At 41.3% G+C, this 14,428-nt stretch overlaps 1 protein-coding gene across 2 annotated transcripts in view; it reads left to right on the plus strand.

Moving 5' to 3' along the window:
* The window catches only part of LOC119436551 (guanylate-binding protein 4-like), a 162,635-nt gene that overhangs the window by 115,318 nt on the left and 32,889 nt on the right, over positions 1–14,428 (plus strand). For both annotated transcript variants that reach the window (XM_049658538.1, XM_037703429.2), the window contains exons 18-20: positions 1,732–1,806; positions 1,921–2,006; positions 7,135–7,234. In XM_049658538.1, coding sequence (XP_049514495.1) covers positions 1,732–1,806; positions 1,921–2,006; positions 7,135–7,234 — 261 coding nt within the window. The remainder of the gene's footprint in view (positions 1–1,731; positions 1,807–1,920; positions 2,007–7,134; positions 7,235–14,428) is intronic.

Below are 14,428 nucleotides of genomic sequence, written 5' to 3' on the forward strand. Positions count from 1 at the left end.
AGCAGACATAGTAATAATTTTTTAAAGAAGAACGACGGTGACCGAAATTTCAGACACAGTACAGTGTCCCATCTGATTTCTCGGACTGATCGGTGTATGCACAGTGTTGAAAACATGGCGACCGCGGACCAAGTTGCCGCTATTCAAGTGTTGCCCGTGCTCTTACGTTCGTTATCAAAGTGGTTTCTCTGCTTTCCATGTGCCGTACAGCCTTTGCAACGCATTTCGTTTATTCGGCACCAAACCACAACTTTGGTCGCCGACAATGCGTGCTGGTTAGGCCTAGCTGGCGGGGGTGTCGGGCAGCATGCCGTCGCGGGGAGCTCGCCCTTGATATGTTCGTACCCGTAGAGTCACTAGACGATCGCATGGAGACTACGCATGGAGACTACGCATGCAATCACGCACACGGGCTGAACTGACAGCAACGCGTTCGAATCAGAGTTCGGTACCTCGAGCTATCAGCCGCGGCAACTACTACAAATGCCTACCAAGTTTGTATGTGCGCACACTGGTATGAACGGCAGAAGCTGACAGCGTCGCACATGCGAAATCTGCACTTCATGATGCGCATCGCGATGGGCGCACAGAAACTGAAGCCGCGTTCAGTGCCAAGCGCACCGCTGATAAGCAGCCGAGCAAAAGGCTTCTCCATCGCCTAGGCAACCACCGCGTGCCCACATCGCACTGCCGCCTTTTCTTTTTTTCGTTTGTTCGCTTGCTTCGCATCTCATGATCCTCCTCCACATCGCCCTCATTGTACACCTCGTTGAGAAGCATGCTCACTACCGTGCTTGTTGGCAGGATTTTCGCGCGGAAGCTGCATAATCACCGGCATTTCATCTTGCACGGCTGCACTTTAAGCGGTATGCGTTTACATGGATTTCTATGGGAGGGTAAATGGGAGTCAGAAAAGGCCGCGATGTAGCCAGTTTTGCACTATAAACGGTTACGTTATAAGTAATCTACTTGGGTGTTACCATCACAAACATTAAAATGGGATGTTCACATTAACTAGACATGCACTATAGCATATAGACAGTTTGGATATCTTCGCAGGAAACTTGGACTGGCACTTCAATACTTCACTTCAATTTCTTTCAATACTTCACTTCAATTTTCTTTTTTTGTTTCTTGCACTGCCTTTCTATCCTCTGCCCCTCCCTATGCAGAGCAGTATGTACACAGTTGCACACATGTTGGTAAACTTACTTTTCAGTAGTTTTCTCACACTACTGTAGTCTATTGGCTTTTGTGATAAAGCAGTCAGTGGTATTTTAAGTGGAAACATTTAAAGATTGCAAAACTTTAAGGAGATTTTTAGTGATAACTGCAAGGATATTTTCAGTGAAAACACTCATATTATTGCAAAACTGCAAGGACACCACATTAACTTTGTAACTGAGGTTTCAACCCAATCCATTGGATTTCCAGTGTCTGCTGCACAGGGGCATAGAAGTTATGGTATCTGCTCTGTAATTACACTGTGCTTCAGCTTCTTTTTTTCTGTAGTGTGACTGGTGTAATGTAATGATTCTGTCTCAATTTCGTTTCCGTGCTTTGTCATTGGCACAAGCTGTGCTGACTTGCATTTCAACGGAACCAGCTGGTCCAGAGCAGTGAATGATTATAAAATGTAATCGCATGAAAAGAATCATATTATCTTTGTCTGTGGTATGTTTACACATTTCGCTATACTGGTACTCATGTATGTTATTTACTTTTTCATAGATGGCTGTGTCCGAGTTCATTGAGCGGATTAAAAATGAAAACGATCTTCTTGTGCAGGAGCACATGGCTAAAACCGTAAGTTAATTTGACTGACTCATTGCTAATCATAAAATGTTCAGTTTCATGAATATGTATTTGTATAGACGTAACTTGACTGCTTTTAAATTGCTCAATCATGAACCCTTTCAGGTTGAAACATTGCTTAGTCAATTTGAACAGAAAACTGGACCTCACCATATGCCATTACCCATGAACACCTCTGAGCTTGACCTCAGGTATGACTGCACTTTATTTTTCCGCTGTGCTGATAAGCATTAACTGGAACATCAGTCAACTTTGCAATAGATTTTGAGGATGTATTTGTTAAAGCTAGTAGTGCTAAACAGGATATCAAGTAAATAAATATGACTTCATTACTGCTTGACTTCAGTTATGCAGTTGGGACATGTACCTTAGAATGAATAATTACAAAGTAATTACTGTATTTTCTGGTCTATAAGTTGCACCTTTGTTTAAGTCGCACCCTCCTCAAAACGGCAGTTTTTCAAAAAAAAAAAAAAACACGTATATAAGTTGCACTGGTGTGTAAGATGCACCTGTTCATTCGGTAAGCGATAAAAAAAAAAAATACAGTGACGCTTCACTTCATGAATGCGGGTCACGCGCAAGTGTATGGGTGCCATTTCTATGTAATTGCAATAGCAATGATATGGACACTTCAGGCGCGTTTCTGCTGTCGTGGTCGCCGCAATATTTCGTATGAAGTCCAAGGACGATAACATCATCCCCGCGTGCCGCATGGAGTTTAAGCGTACGACGGTGAGCCGAATCGTGCACAAGGTAGGAAAGCAGGAAGGCAGTGCTTGAGGGAGGGGGGCCAGCTTGTATTCTGGTAGCAACTGCGTAGTTTGCGCCGCGGCATGCACCGTATCTTGAAAGCGATCTGCAGATGCGACGACTTCGGGGTCGGTTGACTCACGGTCAGCCTGCTGCCGCTTGTGTTGCTGCTCCGCCCTTCTCGCACGGCGCTCGGCAGTTCAATCACGAGAACAACGCAATACCTTTATAGCGCGCACACAGCCCGTAGCAACTGCTAGAGGTCAACCCAGCGCGCTTCGTGTGGCGATAGCATCCAGTCCGATGTTGACCAGTTTTTCCGGAAAAAAAAACAAAAACATATATAAGTCGCACCGCTCTATAAGGCGCACTGACGAAAAATTCAGAAAAAAAAGAAACTCGAATTTTATACTGGAAAATACGGTAGTGTTTTGCTAATTAGCTATCACAATGCAATTTTTAGTGCAAGTAATGTCTGCCTCTTCAAGTGATTCAGCTGATGTGACAGAATTGCACTATCTGGCACAGGAGATTTTTAATAAGTCTGTTTCTGGTAAGAAAAATAGATGGTATATATGTTGTCTATATTGTTGAAGGCACTCCTGTTTCTGCGATTACTGTCTCTAATTATTAATAATAAGGAATTCAAGACACAATAGTTTTGCTGGCCAAAGATTCATGTCAGAGGCAGAAAAAAGAAAACTGTCTGCTCGATCATTCATGCTAAGTAACATTTTAATTTCCAATGTTAGGCCGTTAGTGTGAGTTGGATCTTTGGCGAGCTGCATGTTTGAAATTCGGTAAGCTCATAGCAAATTGACTTTTAAAGCAAATAAATAAATCTTACTTAAGGCACACTGGCATGAAGAGTTCTGTCCTCATTTTGCTCATGAAACCAAAACCGAGCACATCAGCACTACACCATGTATGTGCTATTGCAGCTTAACTAATCACAAAATCTAAGCGAAACCTGCTGCTGAACTGTTATTTTTCATTGGACCAGAACTGAACCTAGCTGTTATCTTTCTTGCCGTCTTGGAACCAAACCCAAACTGGAACATTTTGGAGGAACCATTCCAAATCAGTTCAACCATTGGTTCAGAATAGTTGAGACTAGTCAGACCAGCATTTGTTCTTAAGGTTGTATTGTAAACAAGCCCAAGATAGCTTTATCGGGAACAAGATAGCTTTATCTAGCCCTTGGTTGTTGACTTTGCCATGAGACACGCTAGCACCTCGCAAACAATTTCTTATGCTACAAAAGGTGGCATGCTTGATAAAGCAATGCATTGGTGTTCAATATCACATAGGAACAGAAGGCAAGGAAGCAAAATAACACTTTCTGATAGTTGCCGATGATCGAAGCAAGCCAAGGAAGTTGCCACTCACTGACATACTTTGGCATACCGAGTACAATTGAATCACTGAATTGTCTCACCTGACTTATTTTTAGGCATTTTCAGATACCTCAGCTGAAAAAGCACTGTGTACTCTTTTTGATTTAGAAATGGAGTTATGACCTGCCGCAGTGGCTCAGTGGCTGTGGCGTTCTGCTGCCGAGCTTAAGGCAGTGTGTTGGATGTCCAGCCTCAGAAGCCGTATATATCAATAGGGGCAGAATGTAAAAATCCTTGTGTACCATGGTTTGCGTGCACATGAATTTGAGAATCCGAGGTAGTCAAAATTCGGAGTTCTCCACTATGGCTCAAATGAATCATTACATTTGCTTTTCAGAGCTAAACGCCAACTGAAACAGAAAAAATTTCTGTACAACACCCTGTCAAGAATATAATCTACTGACATCTCATCCCTAATCTGCACTGTTGTCTTCCTATCACTCAGTGTTCCTGCCTATCATTTTGTTTCCACTGCTTATTGTGCCGTCCTCAACTTTGTTTCAAGGTTCTTTGTTAAACCTCTGAGGTTCAGCCCCACAGGTGAAAAGTGGCAGAATATGCTGATTATATACTTTTTCTCAAGAATATGGAATAAGTCGCTGTTCATGATTAAAGAATTCATCTTTATTCTCCTACAGATTTTTGTAGTCTTAATCTACTGTAATTACTTGGCTTAGACATGTGTATCGCTTACTGCTTCTAAAAGCTGGCTACCAAATGTAAACTCTTGTTTCTCTGCACTGTTATTGATCATTGCTACTCTTCTGCATGTTTATTTTTAGGCCTACTTTTATACTTATCCAGTTCAGAGCCCATATTTATGTATTTGTTACGTAAGTGCCATTCATAATTAGCAATCCTGTCATCACGCTGATTGCTGTCACAAGTGAGGGTAGCTTGGTGCCGTACTACTCTTAATAATCCCACCAAGTTGTTGACAACATTGCCATATTTATCCTTCATTGTATCCTCATACTTCCTCCATGCTTCATTGCTTCCTTGATCCTTCCCTTGCGATACTTTCAAATATCACTTACCTTCCATTTATGACAGTTACCTTCCGTTATGATAGTAATATTGACAGTTTAGCCAGCGCTGTCCTATCTCTAGGGCCTAAGCTTTTCATGCTCTGACATTTTTATATTAGCTCATTTGTTGCTTGGAAGAGTTAGTAATTTTTCTGTCTAGTTATCCGATCACCCCCAGCTAGAATACCTGTACTTCTATGATTACTGACAGGTTTTTATGCTTTTCCTAACAAATTTCCCTTTTTGTCTTTAAATAAAGGCTTATCCTGAACTTCATTAACTTAAGGTCCCCAATCTACCCATAACCACTGCATCCTGTAAGTTGCTGAGATTGGCACACTCCATAAAATCAAATTTTTTGTTCCTTTGTTTTCTCTATGGCTTTTTCATGTCCATTTTGCTTGTGTAAACAGAAAAATGCATTACTTCTAAGCTTTTTATTGTTTGCTTAACCAACAGTTTCTCTCTACTGTTTCTCGCCATAATCTGTTAATGCGAATTCTGTAGTTTACTGCACAAAATGTGCACCGTAAGGTGTGGAAAAAAGGAGAGACTTGAGGGGAAAGAATGCAGCTACCAACTGTTTTATTTTTTGGAGCACCATGAAGCCAATATAGAGGCAGGTTACCCTTGCACAGCCTGGGGAAAGGGTGCCATCTATGAAAATATTTCTTTCATCATTGATAAGTACATATCTTGTCTACCTTCTTGAACAAGAAGGGCAACCACATACCTGTTGAACATAAAAATAATTGTGCTTGCTTACCTGCCCTTTCCTCACTTATGCATTGCAATCATTCATTACTATAATGTCATGGTGTAGTGGTAGTGAAGAAGCAGACAGGTTACTGGAAAGAGGGAACAAAGCATCTTGACTCTTTATTGGCAGAACTGTTGTGCCCACAATTAAAAAAAAATTAAATTATGGGGTTTTACATGCCGAAACCACGATCTGATTATGAGGCACGCCGTTATGGGGGACTCCGGAAATTTGGACCACCTGGGGTTCTTTAACGTGCACCTAAATCTAAGTACACGGGTGTTTTCGCATTTCGTTTTCACATCGCTTCTCGGCCTTTTGGCTAAGATCAAAGTGTGCCCACAATGAAGAGTAACACTAATATGACAGCAATAGTGGCAAGCACGGTCATCAAATCTGAACTCATGGGTGAAATCCATCTGCTATTTATAATTGTTGCTGTATATTCCTGAGCAATTAGTGGTGCTTGCATAGATTCAAGATTGTGTAACACTATTCGCGATCATGCGATCTGATCAGATTCACCTCTCTCTGTAGAATTGGCAACAAAATTCAAGAAATTTCATATATAGCAAGTGTGTGTTGCTCTGAGGGATAACAGTAATAATTTAGTGAAAGAGGTTATGGACAAAAAACAAAACAGACATGTGGCAATGGTATAGGGAGCTTTGACACTCTACAAAATTGCTGATTTAATGTCCTCATTACACTTTTCTATCTCTTCGTTGTTGTTAGTATAGACCTGTGCCTGTATTTATTTTATTTACATTTTACCTACATCACCGCAAGGTTTTGCATAGGGGGAGGAAGACATGAATGAAGACTTCCTGTTAAACTTTGTTACAATGACTGTTGCCCACTATTTGACACTAAAGAATCCACCATGTTCCCTCCTTCTATGCCATGATTGATTCAAAAATCTACTGTACTTTCTCCTATTAGAAAGGCCTTTGTACTAGTAGAAGACATGCCCATTACTTAATACTGTAATTGCATCGACTGGCTTCTGATAGTTCCTCAAGGAACACAGTTACACTAGTGTCGCTCAATAGAACTGTAGTGGTGAATGTTGCTTGGTTTCCGATGGCAGTCTGTCCGGAAGCAGAGGTTCTTGGCACATACTGCTGTGCAGCAGGCCTGACCATTGCCTTGGTCAAGTACCCTGCAAGACACTCCAGACTGAAGGACAAGGGCTAGTTGTGGCATTCATGTGGAAGGAAGTGGCTAACTGCTATGCCAAGGCGGCCAGGTCCTCTTCTTGCAATGAAGTGTATTTTGTCAACTCGACAATTTGTTTTTAGTATAGGTGTGGATGTGGAAGCATTTTTTGGACCATATAGATGCCTGTATGATTAAGTATGCTTTTTTATTTTGCACCCAGCCTGACAAGAGAAAAGTCAAGCACAGAATCTCAGTTTTCAGTGACTTTGGAAGATTTTCATACTTCACCTTACTATTCACAGTTCTCCAAGAAGCTCATGGTAAGATTGAAAGTTACTGTGCATCTGATGTATACCCCCCCCCCCCCCCCTTGTTTCTCTTTTTTTGGAGCACTAAAGGCAAATATTAAAGGGGCCCTGCAACACCTTTCCTTCTACACCTCAGAATACACTGGAGTGAGCGCGATGTCTTTCAATGAGTATAGTATTCCCACAGAAATTTTTGAAAAGAAACCCTAATAATAATAGAGATATAAACAGTGTAATGATTCCTTTCCCCATTCCTTCTCAACTGTTCCCTCTCAACTAGGGCCGTGCCGATAGCATGCACATATGGTAACCCTTCAAGTTTTGCGCCTGATAAATGTGCTGGAAAGTGACACAGGAGTGGTGACAGTATGGGTGGGACACGTTAACCTCTTTTTTCCCATTTGCTAGAACATAGGAGGGGTGTGCTTGTGTTTGTTAGCTTTCACTCGGGGGTCATTCCACGCCAAACGCACCGGTCAAAAACTTGGCCCTCTCCGATTTCTTAAAATTGTGCACATTTATTGGGTCTAGAAATATGCATTCACAAAGCATTTTGTGTGGAAAAAAAACTAATTTGTATGCCTGAGTGCCGTTCAGATTCTACCCTTAAGATCAAAACTTGTACAAAAAAACTTTTTTTAAATTGACTTAATTCAATGAAAGCGAAAATTTCGTCTCATTACCATAGAAACATTGTGCTTTACTGTGCACCCTCCTTTGTAGCCCCACCCGCTGTGGTGGCTTAGCAGCTATGGTGTTGCACTGCTAAGCACGAGGTCGTGGGATCGAATCCTGGCTGCAGTGGCTGCATTTCGATGGGGATAAAATGCAAAAACAACTGTTGCCTATGCATTGGGGGCACAGTAAAGATCCCACCTGGTGGTCAAAATTAATCTGCAGTCCCCCACTACGGTGTGCCTCATAATGAAATCGTGGTTTTGGCACGTAAAACCCCAGAATTCAATTTTCCTTTGTAGCCTCTACTGTGTCTTTAATATCGTAATATAGCTGGTGAAAAAGCCAATTTGGGGCACTTTTTAGATGCTTTATAAACTCTAGATTTACCTGTAGTTGTTTTGTTAAATATTCCTGGCAGTTGTGTGTCCAAATAGTTGATTAAAATATTTTGGCATGCAAAAACCATGAAATATTAAAGAAAAATTATCCCAAAGTTAACTAAATTGCGTTTGTGCCACATTTTAGCTGTAACTTCCGCACTCAGATGGTCCACTTAAAGATATGAAAACTTGCGTGTTTTATAGAAGGGCACCTAACAATTTGTTTTCAGACGTTTAATTGGAGTAATTTTTGTTTTAGGTGAGAAAAAAAAAGTTTGGTCCCTGCTCCAGACGTCACTGTTGATCAGCAGTGCATCTTCACTGCAATATAGGGAAGAATGGTGGGGCGATACCGATCACATGCTTGAGTCTGCTATGACACCGTTTATTTACCTACCTCCAACTCCTGTGTCAATAGATAGGAAGTCAGCTCTGCACAGATCACAGCCAGTGACAAGGAATGAAAGTTGTGGAATAGTCATGTACCAGTGACTGATACAGCTCTTTGGAAGCGTGGCAATAATTTGATCTTTTTTTTCTTTTACAATGTGTTTCAGTGCACAAGACTGTGATTTTTTTTTTTTCACTTTTTTTTTTTCGCCCATTCAAAGAGATGGTAGGGGGTCATGATGTTGTCTCTGTAAGTCCTTTGGAGGCTTGCTCTAGTCAATAAAAGCTTGACAATGCTGCCTATGTCATTGCAAGTACTTTTAACGTGTGAAATGGTGAAAAGTTCCACTACACAAAGATACTGTAGTCAGGGGCGGATCCAGGTTTTTTCTGAGGGGGGGGTCAGCTTCTGTCAATGATGACGATGATGATAGTAGCCTTTCTTATTTACCGAAATATACCGTTTTTCCTCACGATAAACCCGCGTTTTATACGGCTAAAGCAACACCTGTAGCCATCCGTGGTGGCTCAGTCAGCTCAGGCGTTGAGCACGAGATCGCGGGATCAAATCCCGGCCGCCGCGGCCGCATTTCGATGGAGGCGAAATGCAAAAACGCCCGTGTTCTTGCGTTGTAGTGCAGGTTAAAGAACCCCAGGTGGTCAAAATTAATCCGGAGCCTTCCACTACGGCGTGCCTCATAATCAGAACTAGTTTTGGCACGTGAAACCCCAGAAAGAGGAAGAAGACGTGTAGCGAAGCCAGGTATCGGTTTCTCCGAGCTTATAGGAAAAGGACGTTACCCAATACAGCCATGTGCTTGGCAGCTGCGCCTGATAATACAGGGTGTTCAAAACTAAGCTTTATGGTTTTCTTAAAGTTAGGCACTGGGAGGCACGTGAAGACCACCTGTGCAAATAAGTTATGTGGCTAAGGGGGCACAAATTGAGATGATAATTATCGCTCTGAGCAGCTCAATTAACTAAAATTGAACAATTATTTTTTATTGACTGCAGTAAGTGGGTATGTTCATATTGAAAACTTAGAGACAGTCGAGTTTCTACACAGTATCAGTCGGAAGAATTATTCTATAGCGTGTCCATGCTCCGAGATATCAGACTCCAAATTTCAATTGTCGTACTGCGCAGAATAATCGAGAATAAAGACGCGACAATTCTCATGAATTCCCATGAATGATCATGAAGCTCAGTGACCACTTCTGTGGAGGGATGGCAGTGCCATCTTCTCACTTGAGTCGTGGTGGTGTGTTGACTAGAGGAACGTTCTACCACTACGCTGGTTGTTTACGATATGCTAATCACCGCGTATGAAGACTCACGATGCCACCTACAAGAATAACGATGTGGCGTAGTAGGCGAGAGCGCAAGCCAGCATCTTCATGTTTTGTTTCCCACGCGACGTCATCATTTTACACAAGGCGCGCATCTGCTCCCGTTTCTGTAACCACGCAACGCCATCCTAGGCCCGTGCGCTGGCGTTGGCCGCTGACGTCACGCTCCCCCACTTCGCAGCCGCGGCTCGAGGCTTCGCCCCGCTCCGCGAGAACGCCCACTCAGATAAACGGATCCGGCGGGCTTGAGCCTCCTGTGCTTAATGTACGACAATAAAACTGCCAAGTTGCAATGAAAAACTTGTAGCGTACAAACGGTATTGTGCTCGTACTGGATATTGTCAACGTGTAACTGTGATCACAATGAGTGCTACAGTTAAAAAAAGTTGCCTATGCGTAGTTCTTAGTTTAGCTGCTAGTTGTTATTATTTATATATGAACACTTCAGCAAGAGATCTCTTTCATTAAGCAGGTTGGTCGCGGAACCGATGACAGCCAATGAGGCAACTGTTGACACCCCAAGGGGAAACTAAGTTAATCAGGCGAGAAGGCGCTCGAGCGGACCTCGGCGTGTTTGGCAAAAGGGACGTCCCCTCGTTCATTCGACGCCACCGACGGGACGAGTAAGGCACGGCAGGCGCCAGGAGGTCCAAGGTGTTCATGAGAAAAAATAACTACGGCAACTTCGCGACACCACACTCCTACGGAATACAACTAAGCTTGTGAGCGAGCTAGCTTTATTTCTACATGGCTGATACCACTGGTACTCGAGAAAAATACTTTTGAAGAATGCTGGTGGCCATATTTTTTTTTGCGACAGGGCCATCCCCTTGTCAGCGAGGGGGCGATGCAGAAATCTGAGGGGGTGGTCAGGACATCCGGACATCCCCCCTGGATCCGCGCCTGACTGTAGTCATGTTCACGATAGCAGAGATTAAAAAAATTCTTGCAATTTTTTGTATTGGGACAGAACTCCATCAGAAAGGTAGTGTAGTTTTTGAATTCTGCGAAACTGTTGTATGTACAGTGGCTTGTTCATTCATCCAATTGAAAAGTGGGAGGCATCCTGATGTTAATTTTCCACATAATCCATAACGCCAATTGCCTCTCCTGTCTTGAGAATAACTTTTGGCTCCCGAAACTATTTTGCTATTTTGGCACGGTAGTCTCAAGCACTTCTGCAATTAGTTGAAGTTGAATTTATTTTCATCACTAGTACAAAAAATATAACAGGTGAAGTATAATTGCACAATCGGAGGTCCCGAAGTCAAAACTGTTGGGGGGACCTCCTAAACATGAAACAAAGGGGGGTTAATACAATTGTGGCAACAGTAACAGGCTACATCATACAAAGTTGTGTTTGTCAGCGAAAACAAAAACAAAGCAAACGAAAAAAAAAAACAGGATAAAAAAAACAGAGCTTTGAGTACAAAATTGTTGTTGTAGTATGTAGAACTTGCAACACAGAAAAGTCTTCATCGGGAAGAAAACAAAAACAAAAAAAAAACAGCGTTTTATTACAAAACTAGGTGGTGGTAGCATGGGGAACAAGCAATGCTGTAAAGTATTGATAGGGACAGAAAACAACAATTAAAAATATAAAAAGAAAATTAGGAACAGTGCAATACAAATATATTTAATAATGTTTACATCGCACAATAAAAATACTAGGAGTTCGGTAGTGAGTTAATATAATATGCCTTAGCTTTATGCTTGAAGGCTTCAATTGCACATGATTTGATATCGGATGGAATCGAATTCCACAATGATATGCCTGAAAACATGACAGTAAATTTCCCATAGTTAGTTCGAATTTTAGGAAGGAGCAAATTGTGACATGTGGAAAACCTTGTGTTATTAATATTAATGAGGTCAGTACGGGTAAAACTTTCAATACGTAACTCCGTATTTATGAGGCGGAACATTATTACCAACAGCTTATGATTGAATAGCATGCGCAAGGGGAGAAGGTTTATGGAACGAAAAATGGGAGCAGAGTGAGATGTAAAAGGTTGAAATGTCATCAATCGTACCGCTCGCTTTTGTAAAGCTTCTAGTTGGTGGAGATGAGTGAAGTATGTATTACCCCGTGATGACAGGCAATATGAAAGATGACTGTGAATATACGCGTAATACAAAGACCATGCAGAGAATACTTGGCTGAAAAAATAAGCCTGATTTGATAATGTGAATGCCAAAAGAAATTTTTTGAACAAGAGATTGGGCATGGCGGTTGAATTTTAAGTGCTCATCTAAGGTAATGCCTAGAAATTTGGTTGACCCAGATCTTGTAATTATGTGATTGTTAAGTGATACAACTAAGGAATCCATGAATAATGTTTGAGGGGAATGAAATACCATAAATGTTGTCTTCGATGGATTGATGTATAACATGTTTTTCAGGCACCATGCATGAACATTAGAAAGATCATTGTTTAGTTTGTTTATTAGTGTGACGGAATTTTTGTCGGATACAAAAATGGTTGTGTCATCAGCATAGAGAAGGCAGTGGGCATGCATTAATATTTGTGGCAAATCATTAATGAACAATAAAAAATAACAATGGCCCAAGTATTGATCCCTGAGGGACGCCTCTATTAATAATTTTAGGTGAAGAGAAGGAACTATTCACTTGGACTATTTGTGGCCGGTCTGTTAGGTAGTCACGAATTAACTGCAAAAGCGGGCCAGAAATGCCATAAAATTCTAGTTTGTGTAGGAGGATGGGGTGGTTAATAGTATCGAATGCTTTAGTGAAATCAATAAAGAGAGCACCGACTAATAGGCCTTTGTCTATAGCTAATTTAACTTTGTTAGTAAACGTAATAAGTGCACGTTCTGTTGACAAATGCTCTCTAAAACCAAATTGATAAGGAGATAATAGCTTAAATTCGGATAAGTAATTAGTTAAACGCTTGTGAATAAGTTTTTCAATTACCTTGCTAAAGAAAGACAAAATGCAAATAGGGCGATAATTGTTCAAACACTCACGATTACCTTTTTTAAAAATTGGAATTACCTTACCCATCTTGAGGCTTTTGGGAAAGACATCATCTTTAAACAATTTATTTATTACGTCGGCAAGTACCAGTGAAATTTCTTTATGCACAAGCTTAATGTTCGACGGTCGGATGAGATCAAGGCTGATGTTATTATACTACAAACTTCTTGTGAAAGTTGTAGGGTATAAGTAAAATGAATAGGGACTGCGTGGTAAACTAGGTAAGGGTGGTTCATGCTGTAGATCATCTATAGTGCTAAAATGGTTGCTGAAAGGGTTAGCGACGTCCTTAGGGTCGGTTAAATTAACTGAATTGTAGCTGACGCATGATATGCCATTATCAGTGGTATTAGTATTCAAAAATTCTTTAATAACTTGCCAGTTTCGTCTGGTGTCGTTTCCATTTTGTCTAATCTTGTTTTCGTAGTAATTACACTTAGCACGTTTTAGGGCGGCTGCAAGAACATTCGAATATGCTTTGAATCGTGAACGCAATGTGTTATTAAATGGCTGAGTTTTGAGCTTCTTGCGAAGGGTGTCTTTTTTACTATGGACCGCATTAAACTGTTACTAATCCAAGGCGTTCTTGGTGTACTGAACCAGCGCGTCACCGTGAAGTTACTCATGCATAAGTTAGTGCACTCTGATATCTTCGCTGAAAAAGATGCAAAAGATTTTTCTCCGCATTGCTCCTGAAACACGTCAGTCCAGTCAGTCGCACGAATGAGGTGAATGAATTTAATTGAATCAAAGAATGACCTGATGTTTTTTCTAGATAGACTAGATGTTACGGAGCCTGCTCTAAAAAATATGGGATAATGATCTGTTATATCATAGTTCACTACACCAGCCGTGGTATTATCAGTAGGTAAGCTGGAAAGGATATGATCTATTAAAGTGCTAGAACCACCTTGTTCACACCGAGTTGGAGTATGAATTAGCGAAGAAAATCCACAACTAAGAAAAGTGCTAACGTACTCAGAGCATGGCTGACTGTTAGGGTCAATTATATTGATGTTAATGTCACCGCAAATTATAATATCCTTGTTCTCGTCAATTAACTTGTTCAGTAACTGCTCGAATTCTCTGCAGAACTCGATATAAGAAGACGAAGCTGAGCGATAGATGGACGCAATTATAATAATTACGATTGATCGGCAACAAGTTACTGCTTGACTGAAAGTTGCTTTGAAACCAAACATATTCGCAGAGAGAGGTGCACAAAGTGAGGTCAAGACAGCGTTTATATGACAGTCTTGAATTTACTAATATGGCCGAAGCGCCACTGCGATGTCCTTCGCAATGGCAGTATTCGGAAGTATAACCGGGAAGACCATACAGATTTCCATCATGTGATGACAACCACGTCTCCGACAGGCAAATGAAATAGAAAGCGTGGTCCAGAATG

The sequence above is a fragment of the Dermacentor silvarum genome, chromosome 1 (assembly GCF_013339745.2).
Source record: "Dermacentor silvarum isolate Dsil-2018 chromosome 1, BIME_Dsil_1.4, whole genome shotgun sequence".
Lineage (NCBI taxonomy): Eukaryota > Metazoa > Arthropoda > Arachnida > Ixodida > Ixodidae > Dermacentor > Dermacentor silvarum.